Source organism: Drosophila montana, unplaced genomic scaffold (assembly GCF_035044405.1).
Source record: "Drosophila montana isolate Dmon_TW-CO22-7 unplaced genomic scaffold, ASM3504440v1 contig_2106_1, whole genome shotgun sequence".
NCBI lineage: Eukaryota > Metazoa > Arthropoda > Insecta > Diptera > Drosophilidae > Drosophila > Drosophila montana.
In genome coordinates, this window is record NW_026997017.1 from 645,565 (window position 1) to 670,000 (window position 24,436).

Here is a 24,436-nt window from a genome sequence, read left to right on the forward strand (position 1 = left end):
CTCTGATGTTGGTAGAATTTTGCATACATATGAGGAGCATAGTAAAACTAATAAATGCCGAGTTTGGTTAAGATATCTTGAAAAACAAAAAAGTTTTTCATACAAGAACTTACTTTTCGACCGATCGTTCCTATGGCAGCTATTAGATATATTGCTCTGATATTGATAGGATTTTGCATATATATGAGGAGCATAGTAAAACTAATAAATGCCGAGTTTGGTTAAGATATCTTGGAAAGCAAAAAAGTTGTTCATACAAGAACCTACTTTTCGGCAAATCGTTCCTATGGCAGCTATATGATATAGTGGTCGGATGCTGCTGGTTCCGACATATGTACTGTGTGCAGCAAAATGAGGGACTTCTGTACAGTTTCACAAAGATTGCTTTAAAACTGAGGGACTAGTTCGCATGGCTATATCGACTCGTCTTTTGATACTGATCAAGAATATGTGTACTTTATGGGGTCGGAGATGTCTTCTTCTATGCGTTACACATTCCACGACAAAATTAGAGTACCCTCTGCAAGGGTATAAAAACAGAACAGTAGTCACTCGCGGATGAGAACTGGCCGCTTACAGGCTTCATTTTAATAAGCGATGAGTTCCAATTTCTGTTTCCATAGTCGATTTTTAACTAACTTATTACCATAGGCCAATATCATACCCTACGGAATGCATAGAAGGTGACGTATCCAGCACCATCAAGTACATATATATACATATATATATATTCCTTATCAGTTCTGATATTCCAGTAGATTTAGGCAGGTCCGACTATGCGTCTGCAAGTCTCTATGCAAACTCTTAGCCGGCCTGATCTGGCGACTACATCATATAGTTGCCATTAAATTGACCAGTTTAGAAGATAGAAGCAGACTATTTAAGCGACTAATACTATAAATAGTATATACACTATATAGAGACGGAGACATCTCCTGTTGCAGGCACAACTCAGAATACCCTCGGTAAGGGTTTACGAGAGTTATCCTATTCGTTAACAACTATTACCTAAATATGGTATAGCAACAATTTGCGTAAGTTCTGCTTAGCGAGACATTACTGTGTGAGCCTTATGCTGGCCTCCTCCCCTGGTTAGTAAGTGCAAAATGCTCCATGGTTTAACAATGTCTCTATTTGAGGGGCTTCCTCCAAGAAAAAAAAAAAAAATTAAATTAAACACAGATTGCGGTTTCCACAGTTGATCCGCTCAGTGCTTCAGTCCCAGGCATAGACCTTGCCGGGTGTGGGCAGCTTGGCCTTAGCCTTGGGAGCTGCATCGGCTGCTGCATCGATCAGTTTGTGCTGCTGCACCAGGTCAATGGGCGGCTGCACCTCGTGGCGTCCATCGCGCGTGCAATAGTAATTGGCCGATAGGATGTGCGAGGGGCCATCCGGTAGCTCTGGCTGGGGCTGTGTGCGATCGGCCAGGCCATCCTCAAAGCGCAGCGCAACGGTATGTTCGCGCTATAAGAGGAAGAAAAAATAAAGAAAAGCCCAAAGAAAATGTCCGGGGCTTACATAACGTGCGCGGAAAAATGGACAAATTGCAGAGCAACTGCTGCTGCATACTTACGCCCAGCAGAAAAGCGCGCACGCGTTGCAAGAACGGCGCTATGTCACGACGGGCGGCAGCCATGTCAAATGTTGGTGTTTTAAATATTAATAAATCAAGCCTCGGCTTTGTCAACAAAGGCAATGCAATCAAAATATGCCAGGTTCAGTTTAGTGATGACAAAGCACAAAATTGTCTGCGCCAATGTTATCGATTAATTTAGTTGCAATTTGTATTGCAGCGAGTTAACAGCACCAGCTGTCGAGGTATCGATATCTGTTAGGCAGCTGCTATCGGTTCATCTCTATTGCGGCCGTCGTCGCGTGCACATGGCTTTTGTTTTTGTATATAAAAGAAAACGTTGAAACTATAACAAAAATGGGCGGCCAGGGCAAAACAATAAATCGCAAACGTAAATTTGTGGGCCGCAAAGCGGACGATCCGGAATTCGATTTGGACAAAAAGCACTTCAAGGTGCTCCATTTGAATGCCAGCGAGAAACGCTTGATTATTGTGCTCGAGGGCGCGCAGCTGGAAACAGTGAAGGTGTGCGGCCTTTTCGATTTGATATATGTACATTTAATTTGTATGGAAATTTAACAGCAAATGCTTTTGCTTGACAGGTGCACAACACATTCGAGCTGCTCAACTGTGACGATCATGCGGGCATAATGCGCAAAAATCAACGAGATCCGGGCAGCTGCCGCCCGGACATCACACACCAATGCCTGCTGATGCTGTTCGACTCGCCGCTGAATCGGGCCGGATTGCTGCAGGTGTTTGTCCGCACCGAGCACAATGTGCTGATCGAGATCAATCCACAGACACGGATACCGCGCACATTTAAACGTTTTGCCGGCCTGATGGTCCAGCTGTTGCACAAGTTTCAAATACGCGCCAGCGATTCGTCGCGCCGCCTGATGAGCGTCATCAAGAATCCAATTACGGATCATTTGCCCGTTGGTTGTAAAAAGTATGCAATGTCCTTTACCGGCAAGCTGGTCAGCAATTGCCGCGAACTGGTGCCGCACGGCCCGGAGGGCAGCGAAGCCTACGACGAGCCCGTTGTCATGGTCATTGGCGCCTTCGCTCACGGCGCACTCAAGACAGACTACACCGAGGAGCTGTTCTCCATTAGCAACTATCCTTTGTCAGCAGCCATTGCCTGCTCCAAGCTGTGCACCGCATTCGAGGAGGTCTGGGGCGTTGTCTAACCGCCGCCTCCATAGTTCTAAGCTAAGTTTTTGACTAGATAATACATGTCTACTATATACGATATACGATAAACTATATACGATATATGATATATGCCGTATATAAAGGTTTGGAATTATGCATAATGTGCGTTATGTAAAAATGATATAAATATATAGGCAATATGTGAGTCTAGGCACGAATTGTCTTTTGCCATGCTCCATATATATGTTCAGAATCATATAAATATCGGACTACCATATCGTATTTAAATCTGTTGAGTCTATCCGAATCGGTCGAATGTGCCAAATGTTCATAAGGGTATCTAGTGTTCGGCGTGCCGGGAATAGCCGCACTTTCTCAGACACACCAAGACAAACTTTTTATTTCCAAGCGATTGTCCCTATACGTTATAGTACATCGATCTTGATAGGATTATGTTACGAATTGAATCTATTTTTCCAAATGTCAAAAAAAAAAAAAAATGTTTCTTATATTTTACATTTCACCTTGATTAATTTTTACTCTAAAATGTGTAAAAATCCACTCGCTCATGTGGAAAATTGGTGAAAACGTGTTTGCATTCAACTTTGTAGCTTACAATCGCTGAGATTGAGAGAAAAACAAAACAGACTGTTGAATAGCAAAAGGCATTTGGAAGAAATTTAACTAGCCTAGGGCTAAGCGATATAAAACTAAATCCCTATTTCTCTATAGGATTGCAATATGTTGGTTTGAGTATGGAAGAGGATCGCGCCTAGTAAGAAGCGCGTCTCAGATTGTTCCAGCATGATTCGTTTTGTTGTTGTTTATTTTGGATTTTTTGTTTTTTTTTTGTTTTTTTGTTACATACTTTTGCTCCATATTTCGTGTGCTTATGTTTTATGAACTTAACGAGATGCACGGCTTGTGATCATCATGTTGGGCGATTGCTTAAAAGTTAATAAATAACTACAATTTATTGCATATTTATCAAAATTTGTAATATATTAATTTCAGCTTCAATTTTGTCTAAATTGCATTTTGTTGATCGGGCACGAACACGTCTCCTCGTGCGACCAACTCTAGTTGGACACGAACACGAACACGAACTTGTCGAGACACGACAGACACGACACGCGGCCAACTCTAATTGGAACTTAAAAGCTGTAACTGGAGCTTATTATGCTTTATATGCAATATACATATATATATATATATGAATATATACATATATATTATATATATTTTTTGTATATTATTCTCAATTACAAAAGGATTTGCGTTAGATTTAAAGTGTAAAAAAAAAAATTGAAAAAAGATTTTTGTTTTTTTTTGTTGTTGTTGTTGTTGTTGTTGGATGCGGAAAGTGGCAAAATGAAACGTTGAATATGACATCATAATTATGTATAGCAATTGCATTTTATAGGATATTCATACGTGTTTCTCACAATCTGTTGTTGTTGTTGCTGTTGTTGTTGTTGTTGTTAGAATGTGTTGTCGCAAATGCAACAATTTGTTAATTATACGAAAATTCGAACTATTATTTGAATGCGATTGCCATAATCCCGTTCGTCTGGCCCGACTAACTAATACGCAGCAGCTATGGCTTACTACTTGGTTAGCGGCTTCTTGGACAGATCGGCGACAGATTTCTTATCGGCCTCCCGCTTGGCAGCCGCCTCCTCTCGCTGCTGACGGATGAGCGCCAGCCGGGCGAGATCCGCCTTCGCCTCGGTGGTTTTGCCAGCGGCATGCAGTTTCTCGTAGCGCTGTCGCGCCTTCTGCTTCTCAATTTGTTCGCGTTCGCGACGGGACAACTCTGGCTTGGTGGAGCCACTGCCGCCGCCGCCGGAGCTGCTGCCGCCGACGCCGCCGCCGCCGCCGGCCGCATCATCAATTTTGATTTGCGATAATTTTTGTGTGGCCTTTTTGGTCACACGATTGGGATTCTCGATTTCGATGAGAGCGGCCACACCCTTTTTGGCATCACGCGCTTCCGCCTCCGAATCATCATCGCTGTCATCATCGTCGGACTCCTCGTCGGATGAGCTGCGACGCTGCTGCTGTTGCTTCTGTCGCTGTGCGGCCGGCCTGCTTGATTTGCGCGCTGCGGCGCTGCCGCCCGTTCCAGCCGGCTGTTTCGATGTGCCGGCAGTGCCGGCCTGCTCCTCAGTTTCGCTGCCAGTCGACTGATCGCTCTCCTCCTCCGACTCCTGTTGCAGCTCCTCGGGCGACGTGAAGTGGCGGCTGCGGCCTTTGTGGTTAACGTATTTTCCTCGTGGCATGACGACCTGCGGCTGCTTCTGTAATGCGTATTGGTATTGGTATTGGTATTGGTATTGGTATTTGTAGTGCTATTTGTGTTGGTATAGATATTTGTCTCTCTCTCTATTGGTGTGTGTGTGTGTGTGCGTGTGTGTGTGTCTGTCTGTGTGCATGCGCACGCGTGTATGTATCGCCGCTAGCCCCCACAAGCAGAAATGGCGTCGTGCTTTGTACTGTATTTAATCACTGCTAGCTATTGTTATTGATGTTCTATGTTTTTTTGTTGCACATACTGGACATTGTTTTAATTTGATCTGCAACAAATTTTGTACTTACCCTTTTCGCAAGCTCTGACTTATAATTATCGTCTCAACTTGATGTGCACTTATCGACTTGTGACGCTAACAGCTGCTGTGCGTTAGCAGCTGGTTTGTGATGACACAAGTTGATATGCTCTGTTAGTTGCTGGTTGACATCGATTGTTCGATTAATTATGTTGTTTTTTATCGCCAATTCGCACGTATATCGATGTATCGCGCTAATAATCCGAATCGATAGTACTCGCGTCGCTACGTGCTGAAATGAACACGAAAAAATGTGCTAGTCAATGCTAAAATGTAGATAATATATGTAAATGCTAAAAAATGGTACAAGCGGCGGAAACAAAACAAACCGAATGGATATTCACCTGATTGTTGTTTGGGCATTTGGGGCGCATTGGTGCTTAGACTGAGAAAAGGCGTATAACAACATAACCGATGCTATTAAAATATTGTGAGACAGCCATTTTGTTTCCTCGTTACGTTTGTTCATCGTGCATTTTTTCATGCGCGCTGCTCGTTGCTTTTGTACACACACACACATACACAATCGAAAACTCACCACCACCACCGAGAGCAGAAGCGTTTGCCATTGCCACCACCAACGGACGTTGAGCGACACAGACGCTTTTCGACATGTCTCCCATGCACAGTGTCCGCTCTCTCGCTCTCCGTAGCTAATGCAGCGCTAATATGTCGGTTGCACTTGCACGCACGCCCATCGGCATTAAATGTGAGCAGTGCCGCTATAGAGCATTTGGTGTACGCGTGCGCTCGCCTTTCGCTGTGTATGTGTGTGTGTGTATTCGCGGTTTGAGTAATTTCGAAAAATTTTTGTATATTTGATGGCGACAACGACGGCTGCTTTACTCACAAGAAACGCGCGTATGTCGAAAATTGTAGCGCGTACGTATATCGGTGTGTAGAAATTGCTTTTAAATTGTGGTAAAAACTAGCTAAAATTATATAAATTGTGCAAAATGTGCTAATTAAATGTAACGCGCTGTGATTGTAAATAACACTTTTTACAAATACAATGAATTTTGCGCCAAAAATGAATTTGAAAATGTGAGACTTCAATGGACATGACAATTTTTTTTCGTTTTACTTTTTTTTTTTTTTTTTTTTTTGGTGGTGGCAACGAACAGCGCAACCAGCCAGCACTGTAGAAGAAGAAGCAGCTATCTGTCGCTGTGTGTGTGTGTGTGTGTGTGTGTGTGTGTGTGTGTGTGTGTATCGTAGCGTGTGTCTGTGTTTAAGTGTGTGTACGTGCGCTTAGCAGCAATAGGCAGTGAATATTAACAAAATAAAATTAAGAAAAATATACATATAAATAAAGCAATAAAAACAAGCACAATGTCGCAAACGCGTATAAAATGTATATAGCAGCAAAATAATTTAAAATAAAATATATGCATATCGAAAAATACAAATATACATATTTTTTTAAATTTTATTATTACGTGTATGCACGTAAATACATTAACGTAATGTAGCTTTATGCATGTGCGCCTGAATATGTAAGTGTGTGTGTGTGTGTGTGTGCGATAGTGTATCGCGCTGTTTTGCCGCCGCTGTTTTTAACGTAACGTAATGACGTCTCGTAGTTTGCCGTGTTCGCTACCGTCGCTGTCGTCGTCGTCGTTGTTGTGTTCGTCCCGTCATAAATAACGTAGCCGCTACGTCATGTGCGCATTTTTTTTTTGTTGATGTTCTCTCACGCATCAACAATCTTTGGTGCCTCGATATATATAATATATATATATTTATATTTTTTTACAGTTACACACTTAACAATTGTGTAGAAATTTAGAATTTGCGTGTTGTATTTGTTAAAAATCTATATATTTATATACATACAACAAAAATAATAATAATAATCAAGTCAAAGCGACAGCAACAAATCAAAGCAAATCGATAAGCTACACAATAACAGCAATAAGGAAACCGCAACAAAAACAACAATAAAACACAATTTCGGATATCCCCATACAACAACTATAAATACAATTCCTTCGAATTGTTTGGATATTAACTGCACACCAAAACAAAATAAAAAATTTTAAAAAAATACAAAATAAAACAAGAAAATGTAAGTAAAGTAATCGCAAAAACAAGTTGCTTCAATTTTAAGCAAATTCCGCTGCACGTGGCGCATGCCCCACAAAATGAAGAATTGCGCGCCTCTACCACCCACACACACACACACATACACACACACACACACAAGCAATGCCAGTGGGAATTTATCGATCGAGCTTACGATTACTCGCTATGAACTGTTGCTAGTTGCCTTACTGTAAATTCTACATATGCTGGAATGACACGTTCCGCTAATTCGTTTAGGTGCTTTAAGCAATAGCCGACTTTCCTCGAGCAACCCTTCTTTTGTTTGCCCAAAAAGGCAGCTGCATTCACTTTTTGCTACCCCGCTGAATTAACAATTCCTACTTGCGTTATAAAAAATAAAATGTGTTTGGTAGAAAAATCAGATTCAAATGCTGATGAGAAATGTAAATTTAACTCATATTCAACTAGAAATTAGTTGCTTCTTCTATCGATGACCCTTAATAAACTTGCAGAAGTTTCGATCAATTTATCGCAGCGAGAATTCAGTTTTTGTCACCCACAAAAAATAATGTAAACAAAATGTGGCCGGCATTTTGTGCATGTACCGTTTAATTTGTCATCTCACCTCAGCATCTGCTTGTATCTCTGTTTGATTGTGTCTGTATGTGTGTGTGTGTGTGTGTGTGTGACAATTGCATTTTGGCGCGCAAAATCAAAAGTCGCTTCAATTTCTTGTTTACCTTTTTCGCTATTTTAATCATGTGTATGTGTGGACACATCTTGGAATTAAATATGACAGCTTATTGTCATGTGTTGTTAGTCTAGAAATAGAAAGGTTGGGAGGAGTTGGGCGTCACGCAATTTCATTGATGCTTTTGCTGTCAACATCGACTGCGACGGCGACGGCGACTGCAGCTGCTGCTGCTGCATGTAAACCGGCTTTAAATTCGTGCCACTATTAGCACGATTTATTAACCTAGAGGCGCGCAGGCAGGCAGGCAGGCAGTCAACATTCCGCGCTCTTCGGCGCGACATTCGATTCGACATTTGTACGTTCGTGACGTAGTCGCTCCGTATCGTTACGGTAGTCGGCACATACTTGCAGATACATCGAAACAGCAAACAATAGCAGCAGCAGCAACGACAACAAAAACAACAACAGTTGCCGCCGCCAGCCTTTTTTCACTTTCGAACTCTGGCATCAAAAGCAGACGAGAGCCTCGCGCTCGCTCATATACTGTGACATATACAAACGCAGAACCCACTCTCTCGCTCTCTTTGGTCGTTGCTGGGGCTTGTGTCTCGTGCCGCTGCCGCCATATTTGCATTTCGAATATATATTACGTAGCGAATTGTTGTCTCACTCTAACTCATGCATTTGGCCCCAAGTGCTCAGTCACGACACTGTGCGATGTATGATTTGTGTGTGTGCGTGTGTGTGTGTGGATCACTTGTATATTATTTATTTAAATAAATTTTGTTTTTGCGCGTAGTTCAAGTGCATGCAGGCAAAAATACAACAAAAAAAATTAAATAAATAACAAATAATGGATGTGTGTGTGCTGCTTGAGTTTGAATGAAACTTTAGTATGTACATATCGTCCACACAGAGAGAATCATGTATTTTTAGAGCACATTTTGCAAAAATTGACGAAAACTGTTGTTGACCTTTGTTGATAAACGAACTTTGCAACGTGATTTTCTCTTTTTCTTTGTCTGAACAAAATTAATTTCGATACATAGCTTAGCATATATATATTTAATTGATCTGTTAGCCGCGTTAATTGTCGAAATTTTTTTCATGCCGACCGACCGCCCCCATCACCCGCCCACAGTGTTAAATGCATGCCATTGCTGCTCCACTGCTGCTGTTGCTTTTCTTCTTCTTCTAGCTAGACGTCATCGTGTTTGCCTTGAATTCATATTCACACGTACACACATAAGCATACACACACATATATATATATATATATATATATATCGTGTATTGTATGGCGCGGTCCGTTACATACACAAATGCAAACACGAAGCAAGACGAACGTACGCTCGCGCCGCTCTCAACACGAAGTGCGAGCCGAGCACACGTTCGCGCTACGTTGCTGCTGCTGTTGTTGTTGTTGCGTTCTACGTAAAATTTTTGTTGAAAACTCAAAGTCGTCTACTGTACTACATAATTACAACAGCGCAGCGGACATCAGCACGTTTGGTGTCCATGTATATGTGTATGAGTGTGTGTTGCCAGTTAATGTTTTGTTTTGTTGTGAGAATAAGCGAGAGAGTGGAAAGCAGAAGAGAGAGAGAGAGGGAGTGGAATCTGCTGCTGCAGTTCGCGTTGGCGTATGTTTTCTTTCGTTCCCTTTTGTTTTTAAATAATACAAATAATTGCGCGTTATAAAAATATTCAATCGGCGCTCCCGACGAGCGTAATGACTACGTCATTTGTTGACTTACTGTCGGTTTTTTTTTCGAAGTTCTTCCGATTTTAATTTCGTCACTGAATTTTTTTAGCGGTCGGCAACAAACCGTAACCGCAAATTTACAGTCAGCAGTGGAGAGTACGAAATGCACACATAGCAGTCATGTCTACAGTGGTTTAAATTGAATATTTTACGTGATTTATTTATTTGTGTGCATACATGTGTATCCATATATGTCTGTATGTAACAAAAATGAGTTTCAAAGTGAAAGCAAAATCTGAAATACATATTTGCCGGCCGGCATATACAATATGTAAATACAGTTAGTGCTAATATATGTCCATACATATAGACACATGGATGAGTGTGTGTGTATGTAGTTACATATATATATTTAAATAAATGTATTTATATATATATATATATATATATATGCGTGGTAATCTGACGAGCTGCAATAATATTTTGGGCTCCATTGTTTACACTTTGGATGGCATTTATGTGAGCGCGAAACCACTGTGCAGCCAACACACTGTGGGAGAGAACTTTGCGTGGTGTGAGATTGTTTGTGTATGTGTGTGTGTGTCGCGTGCTTGTGTGCGCCTGTTGTTTGTGGCGGCCGTCAGAGCCCATTGGTTTTTTGCTGCTCACCAATATCGTCTGAATTGATGGTGAGGGTGTTAGGACCAAAATTACGTATGCCTTTTTATTTTCATTTGCTTGTTTATGCGTGTGTGTGTGTGCTTGTAAAGTGCATCAACAACAAACAAAGAGACTTTATTTTGCATGAATCATGTTGCCTGTTACTGTTGGAACGGAACATAACCAAGTTAAGTTGGCGGTGTGGTGAATTTCTGCCATCAACACCAATACACAGGCATATGTTGCATACATATGTATGCGTGCGCGTTCTTCGTTAATTTTTCACCTGGCTGTGTTAAATCGGCGCTCACTGATTTTATAATGTTTTATAACATTCTAATAGCAAAATATATTCAAAAGTAGATGATGTTTTTGAATTTTGTATCTAAAACTATTTGTAATTTATTGCGCTGCTCAGCACCATTTCAAAGCCAGACATGTGTGCAAACGGGACAGCTCGATATGAGCATATTGCGTCTCGTGTGTGTGTGACGCTCTCTCTCCCTCTCTCTCTCTCTCTCTGTCTGTCTGTCTGTCTGTCATTTTCGAATTTCGAAAGTTGTCTCGCCGCTCTTTTCGACTAGTGCTGTTCGCGCTGTTGCCGTGAGTGCCAAAACGGCGGCAAAGTAACTGACACACACACAAAAAGAAAAAAAAACACACGCACAGATACGAAAAAACAAAAAGAAAAATAAAGGCCAAGCCAAAGCGTAATAGAAAAAACCCAAAGAAGAAGCAACAGCAGCTGCAGCAGCACCAGCAGCAGCGTGTGTGTGTGTGTCTGTGTGTATGTTTCAAAAGAAAATTGTTAAAGAAAAAAAGCAAAAACCAAAAAATTCTGTTTTTGTATTTATATTATTTTGACTTTGCTTCGAGTGTTTGTTGCATTTTCGCATTCGCCGAACGCGGGAGAATTATCGCGCTTGTGTGTGTGTGTGTGTGCAGCAATGCTGACGGATGTGTGTGCCTGCGCGTATGTGCATTTGTGTTTGTATTTTGTTTATTTTAACTGCTTATCGTATGGCATTTTGTTGTTTATGTAATGAAAACCAAAATTTCATTTTCGCGCTCTGCCACGGTTACATGCATGCACGTGTGTGTGTGCGTGCGTGTGTGTGTGCGTGTGTGTGTGCGTGTATTCCAATAACTGATTCTAAGAACCGGCCGGTATTAAAGAATCCGAATCAAAATCAAATAATGTGTTTACATTTTTGCTTAACTTTTCAACTGCAGATATTTTGTATTATTGATTATCAATCGAATTTTCGAAATCCATTTTCATTTATACGCTATACTCGAGATTTAATACTACTGAAATCAATTTGAACTAACTTTATATTTTGCTTACTCCATTTGCAGTATCGCTGTTTGGCAGAGCGACGACCCGACCAATAAAACTACCTACAAACTGAAAGATAAACTATACAAATAAATAAATAAACAATAAGATTGCAGCTGCAAACATAGAAATTTGGCCAGCAATATGCCAACTGAACTGAATGCGAAACAGCAACATTAAACTGACATCTGGAGGAGCCGCGCCAAGACACCGGCAAGTGGTGGTAAATAGTGGAATTGAATTTGAATTCGTTTGACAAATATATTTGGCTAATCTGAATCTTTAATCCCTTAGTTGACAACAATTTGCTGAGCATGCAACGGAAACAAAAGCCAACAGCAGCCGTCGAAGAAGCAGCAGCAGCAGCAGCAATAGCAGCAGCAGCAATAGCCGTCAAAAGATTGAAGCAGATCCGCAGCAATTGTAGCAGGAACAGGAACAGGAACAGCAGTAGCAGTAGAAGTAGCAGTAGCAGTAACAGTAACAGAAGCAATAGGGGGAGTAGAGGTTGCACACGCAACAGCAGAAGGAGCTGCAGTCGATCAGTGCATCGTTGGCTGCTTTGAGCAGCGGGGCGTACAAAACAGGACGCGAGAGCAGGACGAGACGGCCCCGGGCGTGTGTGCGTTGTGGTGTGTGTGCGTCGGCCGTCTCAGTCAACTTGAGGAGAGCAACAATAACAATAGCAGCACAATAAGCTGATTGATTTAATACATTAAACAAGCATCAGCAGCAGCAGCAGCAGCAGAAGAAACATAAGAATAACAATGTCATCCAACGAACCACCGCCACGTTATGAGCCCGCTGTGGAGCCCATCAATGGTATTGTACAGCCACCGGTTGTGCCGCCACAGGAGCGACCGGGACGCAATACAAATCAATTGCAATATTTGATTAAAACCGTGATGAAGGTCATATGGAAGCATCATTTCTCTTGGCCATTTCAACAGCCCGTCGATGCCAAGAAACTGAACCTGCCCGACTATCATAAGATTATCAAACAGCCAATGGATATGGGTACGATTAAGAAGCGTTTGGAGAACAATTACTATTGGTCGGCCAAGGAGGCCATACACGATTTTAATACAATGTTCACCAACTGTTATGTATATAACAAGCCCGGCGAGGATGTTGTTGTAATGGCCCAAACGCTTGAGAAGGTATTTCTACAGAAAATCGAATCGATGCCCAAGGAGGAGCTCGAACTGGAGCCCGTTACGGCAAAGGGTGGCAAAAAGAAACAGCGTGCACCGACCACACCCAAAGCGACCAACAGCAGCGTCAGTGGACTCTCCGCCGGCGGCGCTGGTGCTGGTGTTGGCAGCAGCAGCAATGCGACAACAGCCTCAGCGACAAGTACACCAACAGCTGGCGGTAAGGCGGCACAATCCTCACAGCTGCCGACCATGGGACTGTCACAATCAGCGTCAGCGGTATCAACGCCAACATCAGCGCAAGCGCAAGCACAAGCACAAGCAGCAGCAGCAGCGGCGGCAGCAGCAGCAGCAGCGGCAGCAGCAGCAGCGGCAGCAAACGCCCGACCAGTTTCCGCCATGGGCGGTACGGTTTCATCAACGGCCGGAGGCGTTACACCGTCCATACCACCGATTAGCACAATGCCGCCGCATACGGTGCCGGGCAGCACGAATACAACGACCACTGCAATGGCAGCGGCAGCAGCAGCAGCGGCGGCGGCGGCGGGTGGTCCCGGCGCAACAAATGCGGCTGCACTAAATGCGGCAATGGCCAGCCTTTTGAATCCTGCGCAAAGCGGCGCCGCCAGCTATGGCGTTGGCGGCCAACAGACATCGCTCAACAACAGCTCCCTGCTCGACGGCAATGCGGCGGCAGCGGCGGTTGCCCAAGCCCAAGCGGCAGCTGCGGCCGCTGTGGCAGCAGCCGCTTTAGACAACGCCGGCGGCGTAACAATACCAACGGCTGCCGTTAATGCCGCCAATGCGGTACAGGCCTATGTGAACAGTACGGCGGGCGTCGGTGTCGGTGTTGTCGACGCTGTCATACCGCCACAGCAGCCGGCCAAAATGAAGAAGGGCGTCAAACGGAAGGCGGACACGACAACGCCCACGGCGAACGCATTCGAATCGCCCTACGCCCAAATGGACTCCAAAGCGGCCAAAATAGCGACGCGGCGGGAATCGAATCGTCAGGTAATTGGCAAAAAGGTAAGAGGCAATAGTCAGACGCGTTTCTTTATAACAACAACCAAACGAAATAAAACCTTGTCTAAATTGTGTGTGGCTTTGCTTACGCATGTGCCTCTGTGTGTGTGTGTGTGTGTATCTGTGTGTGTGTGTGTATCTATGTGTGTTCGTATGTACTTAATATTAGTACACAAATGTATATAGCCCACACACTCACAGCTTGGCATCAAATATACAACCGCCCCCACTCACAGCCCCTCAAGACTAACTAGCAAGAATGTGTGTGTGTGTGTGTGCAGTCGGATGCAACCGACTGCCGAATACTCGCTCACTCGTTCAGAGTGATCCCAAATTGAAATACATACATATATATTTTTCGGTAGATCGAACCCCCCCCCCCAACGAGTTCATTAGCTCATCTTCATTTGACTCATGTGGAAGTTAAAATTGTGGTTAAAACTTAATAAAGACCAATTTGTAAGCTCCCAAATGCCTTCAGAGAAACGGATAAACTCCCGATTTCTCTATGTGAACGAGTGTGGAGCGGGCCATGCAGCTCGTTTAAAGTTTTAAATGTATATACATATATATATGTGTGTGTATGTTTATTAAATACCTCTAATACACCTTAACACTAGGCTCCCTCGAGTGCTGATATACATACATATATTTTTGTTGCATTTGCAGATAACGTTTTATAGAAGAATATCAAAATTTATGCCCGTCATAAAATGAGTTTCAATTTTTGAGACTTTTCAAAGAACTGAATTTAAAATTTGAACGAAAATATAACAATCACATTTGACACTAATATCAAAAACTAGAACATTCGTTTCTATCCGTCGAGATTACAATTGAGTGCATAGCAGGAAATGGGGGAAAAATAAAATAGTTGGCTATTTGAGTTATTCGCATTTCGAGACAATTGTTATATGTAGGTTCCTGCTCAGAAGGGTTTTGAGATGCGTTAATAGTTAATTCAACTGCTTTATTGGCATTTCAGTAAAGCAAAAACATGTTTAGGGAATAAGGGAAGTCATTTATTTTAAGAACACATTAATTCAGATGACTTAGCTTAAGTAGAACAAATGCAGCTCGCTGGCGCAGATTCTTCTACCTCAGCGACTTTAATGCACACAAAAACACACACACGCAGCACACACACACAGACACATACACGCACGCACGCACACACACAATTATACTTCACTAATAAACCCAGCACAACAGACAACACAACAGAAATAAGTACAAGCTCATGTATTAAACGCTGCCTTTGCCTTTTACACTTATGATTTGAGATCATCGCGACTATGCGTATTGGAGCTGAAAACGATTGTTCGATCAATGTATATCGATATCGCATTGTTATCGATATATACGCAGCAGTAAATACTTGGTGCACATAATACATGATTGTTGTTCACCGATTAACGTAACTTAATATTGTTATTCAGCTCGAAATATGCCAAACCATACTATATCTATATATCTGTATATATGTATATACATATATGTGTGTATGTATTTATATGTGTATATTTGTGTATATTTGTACTTGTATATCGCAACTGACAAATCGATAAACCATAATTGTACTTATTTGAATTTTTGAACGCTCTAACCCATTGCCGCTTTGTTTTCTTCTTTTCTCTTTTTTTGATTTGATAAAATTCGTTTTGATCATCGTTATCGTTATATTGTCATTGCACACACATCACGCACCAATCGAACAATCGAAAAATTAAACAATCGAACAATCGAAAAATCGAACAATCGAACAAACGAACAATCGAAAAATTGACAATCGATCGATTTGAAAAAAACCAGGATCTTACATTCCAGGGCTCGGGCTATCCAATGTCACCATTGGGTGTCGCTGGTGTGCCTGGTCTGGTTGCCGGCGGCGCCGTTGGGGGCGTACCGGGTGCCAAGTCCAAGGAGAAACTATCGGATGCACTGAAGTCATGCAATGAGATACTCAAGGAGCTGTTCTCAAAGAAGCACTCCGGCTATGCCTGGCCCTTCTACAAACCGGTCGACGCTGAACTCTTGGGCCTGCACGACTATCACGATATCATCAAGAAGCCAATGGATTTGGGCACCGTTAAGCGTAAAATGGACAATCGCGAATATAAGAGCGCGCCGGAATTTGCGGCCGATGTTCGATTAATATTCACCAACTGCTACAAATACAATCCGCCAGATCATGATGTTGTCGCCATGGGCCGAAAGCTTCAAGATGTCTTCGAGATGCGCTACGCGAATATACCCGACGAGCCGGTTGCGAATGCGGCCCATCATCATCATGGTTATTCGAGTACATCAAAGCACGATGCGAGCGATTCATCTAGCGAGGATTCCAGCGATACCGAGAACGAGTCCAATTCGGATGAGGAGCGCAGCGCCAAGCTAAAAATGCTCGAATCGAAGCTGTTGGGACTGCAGGAGGAGATACGCAAGCTCGTCGAGGAGGCGTCCGCCAAAAAGAAGGCCAAGAAAAAACTCAAAGAGAAAAAGAAGTCACTCGGACCGAGCAGCGGCAGCGGCGCCGGCGGCGGCAGCGGTGGCGGCGGCGGCGGTGGTGGTGGCGGTGGCGGCGGTGGCGGTGCCCATCATCAGCACGCACCCAGCGCCAGCAATGCCACACACGGCGGCGTCCAAATGGCCGCCAATGTGGCCGCACTCAATGCTGGCGGCGCAGCCAGCGCCAATTTGTCGGCGCTGTTGAGCGGCTCGCTGGTGGGCGCCGGTGCTGCCGGCGTCGCTGGCGGCGTGCCCGGCGCGGCAACGCTACAGCATGTCCACGACATGGCCCTGGCGATGAGGCAGCTGACGGACGGCAATGCCGCCGCTGGAGCGGGCTATGCAGCCGCCGTGAATGCAGCGGGCGTTCCAACTGGCGGTGGCAAGGCGGCAGCCGGTGCATTGGCTGGCGCTTTGGCAGCCGGTGCGGCTGCCGGTGCCGGCGGTGCTGGCGGCGGCGGCGCCGGCAGCGGCAGCGGTGGCAGTAAAGGTGCTAAGGTCAAGGGACAGCGCGGCGCCAAGGGCGGCGCGGGCGTTGCTGCCGGTAGTGCAGCGGGCGGTGCGGCTGCTGGTGCAGCCGGTATTGGACCAGGTGCTGCGTCCGGTGGCGCTGGAGGCGGTGGTGGTGGTGGTGGCGGCGGCGGCATCGGCGGCGGCGGTGCTGGCAGCGGTGCCAGCAATGCGAAACGCACCAAGGGCAGCAGCAATGTCGGCGCTGGAGCTGGAGCTGCTGGCGCCAATGCCGGCGGTGGTGCCGCTGCTCGCGGCAGCAGCAAAAAGAAGCCCAGCCAGGTGATGAACTTCGATTCCGAGGAGGAGGACACCGCCAAGCCCATGTCTTACGATGAAAAGCGACAGCTCTCCCTTGACATTAACAAATTGCCAGGTGAGTCGCATTCAAATACCTTCGCCTCAAATAACTCGCGCCCTAAACACGAGATTTGGTTAATCAATATGATTAACCATGCTATAGATAAGTTCACCTGAATTGCCATCAATTCTAGATTTGGGGATAGCTTGAAGATCAAGATGATCATCTAATCGATGGATTGTGCGATCTATATTTATTTAGCCATATTTGAACCGGAATCTTATGTATCTTAATAAAGCCCAAGTACGCTAGATTTTGCCCGAAACTTGCTCTTAAATTAATAAAAAACAAAACAAATAGAAAATAGTTGTTGTCCCAAGCAATTGACGAGGTGGTGATCATATGCAAAATTACGTAGCGCTTTTTGGTTCAAACTTGTCAGGCATATCCTAATAGAAGGCTGTCCAAAAAGCAGGAAATGTTTACGGAAAATGTAGCACAGGGGACACACACAACTAGCCAGATAAACCTTATATGAAAAAAAACCTCTATATACATAGACAGATATCGGTTGATAAAGAATCAAATAAAGGATGTCGAAAAACCTTTTGGTTCAGTCAACAAACTTTGATAACGAGTCTAGAATTGTCCGTTGCTTGAACTGGTTGCGAATTTTAAGTGTAAAGCGACGATAAGAAAGTGTGCCCAGTTTCACGTTACAATGCCTACAATTTGCCATAGACAAATTCAATTGATTATCATCTAAATTGTTTTATATGAGCTTTAATAGAAATATATATATAGATAGATAGATAGATAGAAAAGATCGATCCTATAACATAGAAAATATGAAATAGAAAAGATGTTGATTAGCTAAAAGATGATATATACACTATATAGTTTGGATAGCTTTAATAAACGTGATAGTTTTCTAGTTAAAGAGGATTGGAAGCTCCATGAGGGAAATAGTTTGAGGTTATTTCAGGAGAACTTGATGGATGATAATAATGCTCGATCTTGATACATGGCATACACATATTCATCTCTCTCTCTCTCTCTTTCTCTCTGTGTGTCTAGGCGATAAACTGGGACGTGTGGTTCATATTATACAAAATCGGGAGCCATCGCTGCGCGACTCGAATCCGGATGAGATTGAGATCGATTTCGAGACACTGAAGCCGTCGACGCTGCGCGAGCTAGAAAGCTATGTGGCGTCGTGTTTGCGCAAAAAAACACGTAAGCCATATTGTAAGTTTGTAACTAAACCGAGACCACAAACAACAACAACAACAAGAACAACAACAACAAGAACAACAACAACAAGAACAACAGCAACAACAACAACTGCAACTGCAACAACAACTGCAACAACAACTAGAAGCAAAGCTAAAAAATTTATAAAAATTGTTTATTGTATTTATAAAAATAATATAATGCAAATCATTTTGTTGGGTGGCGTTGCGTTTTGCTGTTTGCATTTGAGACTTTTGTTTGGTCCCGAACATTTTTATATTCAATCCAAGCTAAAAACAATGAAAACAATAGCAAAGCTACAAGAATTTTCCAAATTTTCCAACAACAACAACAACAAAAATGAAAAACCCAAAATCAAGAACAAGAACAAGAACAATGCGCACAATTTATTGAGTTTGTGCAAGTTAATTTAGTGGTCACATGTTTAGTTAGCTAAACTCTCAAAAAAAAAACAAAAAAAAAAAACTAAAAAGAAATACCCATAGAATTAATCAAGTTTCCAGCTCTTTTTTAAAATTAATTTTTTTAATAACGTTTTTTCTCCATACATTTCTTGCAAATTTTCTTACCACTTTCTAAGTGTCTAAAAAGTACCAAGAAATCATTTATCCTCGGACTACCGAAGATCAAATATACCCTTGCAGTTAAGTTGAGTTTATTTGGGTAGATTATCTTGAAGATAAATAGATAGAATATTATTATTGTATATATCAAGAGTCTTATGTTGAAGAATGTTGGCTCATTTGAAAAAACCAACAAAAGTTGTTCATAGAACAACTCAATTATCCATCGATCCTTCGGATTTCAAACTAAATGTTATATTGGTCCGATAGCCAATAAGTTTTTGCCTAAATTACATACGAACCAGTTGATTTTCAAGCAGATAAGTTTAGAATACTTCAAAGACTTCATTTTCTTCAGACCAAGTAGTCCGATATTTGAAAGTAATTTTCAATTATTGTTTCAATTATATGAAGAAAGTTAAAGAAATGCCGATAGGTTTCATGGAAGCTATGGAATATGAATTAAAAAAAAAAAAGATCGAGGCATAGATGTTGATATGAATAAAGAAAATCGGCTGCAAGGGTTATATTAAATTATTGGAATGTTTGTTCAAAGTAGCCCAAAAAAAAAAATATATATATATATTTATTTATATAAAGCATATTAATAACATTGCATGCGCCTAGAACTCTTGTATTTTTGTGTTTGATTGATTGATTGACTGATTGAAACGGATGATTGTTCCATATAAAAACAACAAACAAAACCAAAAAAAAAAAAAAAAAAAAAAGAAGAAAAAAAATCGCTTCAAAGCATGCATTACTGTATTTTCTGATCTCTTTTCTAATTTTCGATCAATTCTCATTGTTGAGCTCTTAAAATACTGTTACTTCTATACTGAGTCTCTCTCTCTCTCTCTCTCACGGTCTGTCTGTCTCTCTCGCTGCCTCTCGCAGTCGCTCTGCAACTATTGCTATCTCTCTCTCTCTCTCGCTCTTGACTAAATAATCACTTCACTAACCGCATTGAGAGACAGAGAGCAAGAGCGAGCGAGAGAAAGAACGAAAGTAGAGAGGGAGAGCTTCAGTGTTGAGCTGTCAAATGTTTTGACACGGTTATTTAAAAAACTTTACCAAATTTCACTTTTTGCAGATAAAAAGCCTTCCGGTAAATCAAAGGACGAGCAAATGGCCGAAAAGAAACAGGAACTGGAGAAACGGTTACAGGATGTAACTGGCCAATTGGGCGCTAGCAAGAAAACAGCCAAGAAAGGTAAGCACAACACGGCTATGTATATCTTAAATATCATTATCATTATGCATGGATTTCACAATTGATTGATTCACACTTTATTCTCTCTTGTTTGGCAGATGAGACCACGTCGAGCAAAGTGGAGGCTGTCCAGCCAGCGAATCCTGTGTCGTCTAGTTCAAGTTCCAGCGATTCATCGTCCTCGAGTTCGAGTGATAGCAGTTCGAGTGACTCGAGCGACAGTGAAGCAGGTTAGGACGCGTTTTGTTTGTTTGTTTGTTTGTTTTTTTTTTTTTTTTTATATAAGACCCCCAAAAAAAAATTTATATATATATATATACATATATCTATATATGAAACGAAATGCTTAATTGATTGCAAAAGCGGAAAGAAAAAAGAAAAGAAAAGCAACTCACAAAAAGATACACACACACACACACACAATACAGAATACACACTCACACACACACACACATACGCGTATATGTATTACATATATGTGTAACAAACTAAAAACAACAACAACTACATTTATCATATTTACAAACAACAATTATTTTATTTTATTTTTTTTTTTTTTAATTTTTTTTAATACGATTATGTTTATATTATTATGCTTATCATTGAATTTGATTATGATAATTTTTTAAAATTAAGCTGAAAAAGTTAGTCGAAACAAATAAATTCTATTATGAAAAGAAATCAGTTGTAAGTCCAAAGTTCTCTGTAAGCCAAGCTCGCTAAAAGAAAGGAAATAAAAGAACAGTACGAAACGTAACGGAACAAAGTGGAGGGGCACACGCACACGCACACACACACACACACACACACACACACTAACACACATGCACACATCGAGAGTAAATGAACAGAAATTAGCTTAAAGATGAGAGAGTGTAATCTGATATGAAAGAGAAAGAGAGAGAGAGGGAGAGGTAGAGGTAGAGGGAGAGCGCGTTAGCCTGTAGACAGTGTTATAAAGCGTTTGGGCAACACACACACATACACACACACACACACACACACACATTATATAAAAATATATATAAATTCAACTATTTAATATATATATTATGCATAATTAACAAATTAATGATTCAGGAGAATTGTATAATGGGAAAGCGAACGAATTGAACAGAGTTTAAAGCTTAGTAACCTTTTTTTTGGCTTAATTAAATTCTCGTTAGGCATATAAATACATTATACATATGTATAAAGTTATAAATATATATATATATATATTCAAATATATATTTAGGCATACATTGTGTTTATTTTAGTTGATACTTATTTTTTTGCTAAGGTCTAGATAAAAAAATTAAGAGTTTTAAGCATCTAATACAAAGCTGAGCGTGTAGCTTGTGAATGGATGAGACAGAGAGAGGAGAGAGCGAGCGAGCGATCGAGAGAGAGAGATAGGTAGAGCGAGCGATAGATAGAGAGCGAGCGCGTGAGTGAATCGTGAGCCAGATCGCGCCTAGGAGCGAGCAGTGTTGTTTTGTTGTATGTTTTTTGTACACATATGAAAATTAATTAACACTTTTACACACACACACACACGTACACAACCTAACCCACACACAATATACACATGCAGACACTAGTTACGCGCACACACACACACACACGCGCGCGTTGCCAAGTTACGTGGATTAAAGCATGCGTGTGTGTGTGCAGTTGTATGTGTGTGCTGCTGCTGAGCCAGTTAGCCAACCCCCCAGCCCCTCCCCCCATTCCCACACTTCAGTCCATCCTTTTGCTGCCATTTTCTGTGTGTGACCAGACCACAAAAACCTAATTAAACCATTTTTTTTCTCCATATTCAAAACCTTTTTTTTTTGTGTTTTTTTGGATGCCCAGAACAAAGTTCACGACAAAGTGCAATATGCGTTTGCTCAAATATATATATATATATATATATTTGTATATATATATATTTTTAACTAAAAGATAAAACGCTTCATATTTTTTTCCAAGCCTCAAATCTGATTGCATATTTCCACGTAAATAATTGAGTAAATAATTCATTTCCAAAAGTCAGCGAAGTCATTTAAGCAGCATTTCAATTTGTTAAACAAATTGTTGCTGCGGCCGTTTTTTTCTATTTGTTCGTAAATTTATTAAAGGATTTTTTTTTTTTTGAGGTTATGAGCTGAAAAATGGCAGCGTTAATGCAAAATTCCTGGCTAACAGTTTGGTTACAAAATGTTTTAATTTATTTCAACCCACAAACAGAGACATACACACACACACACACACAGACACACACACACACAGATGTACACTCACACATACAGCTGCAAAATTGATATCTTTCGAGATACACATACATATATATAGATATATATATACATATTTATATAAATACATATAAATACTATTTAGGTCTAGTTATACGTATATATATATATATATATTTCTATATATATATATATATATATACTTTATTTTATATGTATATGCATATAGATATTGTATTTAAGCATTTCTTAGGTATTAACGAATTGTATTTTTAAATGAAAAACGAAAGTAAAACAACAAAAAAACAAATCTTGTTTATATAAATACACATGCACATGTATATATATATATATATATATATATATGTATATATGTATATATATGTATGTATTTGTGTGTGTCTGAACATACAGCAACTCTTTAATATATATATATATATATGTATATATATCTGTGTATATATACATATATATACAAATTCAAGAACAAACACAAAACAGAGAAGAAAAACAAGTTGAAAAGTTGAACAACAAGTTTATCTTAAAGAAACGCAAAGAAAGTTCATGAAATAGAAGCTTACGTATGCAAGCTCTACTAATTTTTAAGTCTTGAAAAATCTAAAAACTAAAAAAAAAAACAAAACATTAAAAAAAGAAAAACAAAAAACAAAAGAAACCATTATTATTACCAATATTATTATTATGATTATTATGAGAATATGCTGAAAAAAATCGTGAAGCAATTGTGTATTGGGGGCAGCCAATCTGAAAAAGAAAGTAATGAACCAACCACTCAACCAAACCAACCAATCAACCAACCAACCAACCAAGCAATCAATCAATCAATTTAACAAAAAAAAAAAAAAAAAAAAAAAAACTCATCAAAAACTTGAAAATCAAAGAGTAGCCTCGATTTATATATATATGTAAAAAAAAAAAAAAAAAAACAGGAGAGAGAGAGAGAGAGTAACATCAAAAGAACCTCAGAACAAAAACAAAAAATGCATGTATAAAAAGCAATCTAAAGAACGTACTAATTATATATGTATATGCATAAGTTCTCTTATGCATAATACATGTATATGTATATAGCTATACGATCATTCAATCCATCAGTAGTGCATAGTTCTACACACACACACACACACACACACAACACAACACACATGTAGCGCACACTTTCTACTACTTTCCCAAAGAAAAAAAACCTTTAAATGTATGTGATATATAGGCTAACGCTTGCCTAACCACATCTTTCGACTCATATACAATGTGTTTATCATCTGATTTGTGAACAATGTGCTTTATCAGCAATTATCAATCAGTCAATCAGTCAATCAATGACAGCATTATACGAGCCAAGTCCTTCCATTAATCGAAACAGAACTGATCAATGCATCAAAATAAACATTCACATATTATCTAGTTAACCCTTAGCTCGGTTTTTATATAAAAATTGTTAGTTAGTTCGTGTTGTATGTTTGTGTATAGCATAGTTTTGTCATCAATCATTTGCCCCGTTCCACCGAATTTCATCAATGTGTCCTCTGCTAAGTTCGACAACTATCTAATTAAGTTCTAATAGTTAATTTGTCCGGCACTGTGTCGAGACAGTTCGCTTTTTATCATTCTCTACACATATTTGTTGTTGTATTCTGGTAGTCTCTCATTTGCTGTACATTATATTGTATATTGTATACTCTTTAATCTGAATATCAAGCGGTTACATTTTGTAATTGGTTTCTGTTTCTTTTATTTATTTAACGAGTACATTTTTTTTCTTTTTTTTTTTATATATACTCAGCAAATACTGGACTAATAAAAAGAATATAATTTTGTATATGCTCTCAATTATTTATTTTAACACTCATACATCATCTCTCTTCCGTGCATTGTACAACACTGCA

At 40.7% G+C, this 24,436-nt stretch overlaps 4 protein-coding genes across 17 annotated transcripts in view; 2 read left to right on the forward strand and 2 right to left on the reverse strand.

The window, feature by feature from the left end:
- Positions 1-1,112: 1,112 nt before the first annotated feature.
- ND-B14.5A (NADH dehydrogenase (ubiquinone) B14.5 A subunit) lies at positions 1,113-1,736 on the reverse strand. Its single transcript, XM_064680412.1, has 2 exons — positions 1,574-1,736; positions 1,113-1,464 (listed from the first exon to the last, which is right to left on the reverse strand). The coding sequence occupies exons 1-2, from the start codon at positions 1,634-1,636 to the stop codon at positions 1,216-1,218; spliced, it is 312 nt and encodes a 103-aa protein (XP_064536482.1). The 5' UTR covers positions 1,637-1,736; the 3' UTR covers positions 1,113-1,215.
- Positions 1,737-1,871: 135 nt separating this feature from the next.
- Positions 1,872-2,993, forward strand: LOC135427006 (ribosomal RNA small subunit methyltransferase NEP1). Its single transcript, XM_064680407.1, has 2 exons — positions 1,872-2,098; positions 2,176-2,993. Exons 1-2 carry the CDS (start codon positions 1,931-1,933, stop codon positions 2,764-2,766), a joined length of 759 nt encoding a protein of 252 aa, XP_064536477.1. The 5' UTR covers positions 1,872-1,930; the 3' UTR covers positions 2,767-2,993.
- A 1,135-nt stretch (positions 2,994-4,128) lies between these two features.
- LOC135427007 (28 kDa heat- and acid-stable phosphoprotein-like) lies at positions 4,129-5,472 on the reverse strand. The gene is made up of 2 exons (XM_064680409.1): positions 5,330-5,472; positions 4,129-5,031 (listed from the first exon to the last, which is right to left on the reverse strand). The coding sequence occupies exon 2, from the start codon at positions 5,011-5,013 to the stop codon at positions 4,339-4,341; it is 675 nt and encodes a 224-aa protein (XP_064536479.1). The 5' UTR covers positions 5,014-5,031; positions 5,330-5,472; the 3' UTR covers positions 4,129-4,338.
- A 76-nt stretch (positions 5,473-5,548) lies between these two features.
- fs(1)h (female sterile (1) homeotic) overlaps positions 5,549-24,436 on the forward strand; it is a 29,628-nt gene continuing 10,740 nt past the window's right edge. For 3 of the 14 annotated variants that reach the window (XM_064680382.1, XM_064680384.1, XM_064680392.1), the window contains exons 1-8: positions 5,564-6,258; positions 7,096-7,405; positions 11,802-12,004; positions 12,076-13,964; positions 15,774-17,355; positions 18,358-18,528; positions 20,191-20,310; positions 20,409-20,540. In XM_064680382.1, the coding sequence (XP_064536452.1) occupies positions 12,549-13,964; positions 15,774-17,355; positions 18,358-18,528; positions 20,191-20,310; positions 20,409-20,540 (3,421 nt within the window). In that variant the 5' untranslated portion in view covers positions 5,564-6,258; positions 7,096-7,405; positions 11,802-12,004; positions 12,076-12,548. Of the gene's footprint in view, positions 6,259-7,095; positions 7,406-11,801; positions 12,005-12,075; positions 13,965-15,773; positions 17,356-18,357; positions 18,529-20,190; positions 20,311-20,408; positions 20,546-24,436 lie in introns of those variants that run through there. The other 11 variants (XM_064680389.1, XM_064680397.1, XM_064680383.1 and 8 more) reach the window with 10 other exon arrangements.

What these genes read in the sequence shown, in the direction of transcription:
- LOC135427007 (XM_064680409.1), bottom strand. Translation starts at nt 5,013, where the DNA reads ATGCCACGAGGAAAATACGTTAACCACAAAGGCCGCAGCCGCCACTTC.
- ND-B14.5A (XM_064680412.1), bottom strand. Translation starts at nt 1,636, where the DNA reads ATGGCTGCCGCCCGTCGTGACATAGCGCCGTTCTTGCAACGCGTGCGC. An exon ending in TGCGCGCTTTTCTGCTGGGC is followed by an intron (nt 1,465 to 1,573) that starts GTAAGTATGCAG and finishes TTCCTCTTATAG; the next exon opens with CGCGAACATACCGTTGCGCT.
- LOC135427006 (XM_064680407.1), top strand. Translation starts at nt 1,931, where the DNA reads ATGGGCGGCCAGGGCAAAACAATAAATCGCAAACGTAAATTTGTGGGC. An exon ending in CGCAGCTGGAAACAGTGAAG is followed by an intron (nt 2,099 to 2,175) that starts GTGTGCGGCCTT and finishes TTTGCTTGACAG; the next exon opens with GTGCACAACACATTCGAGCT.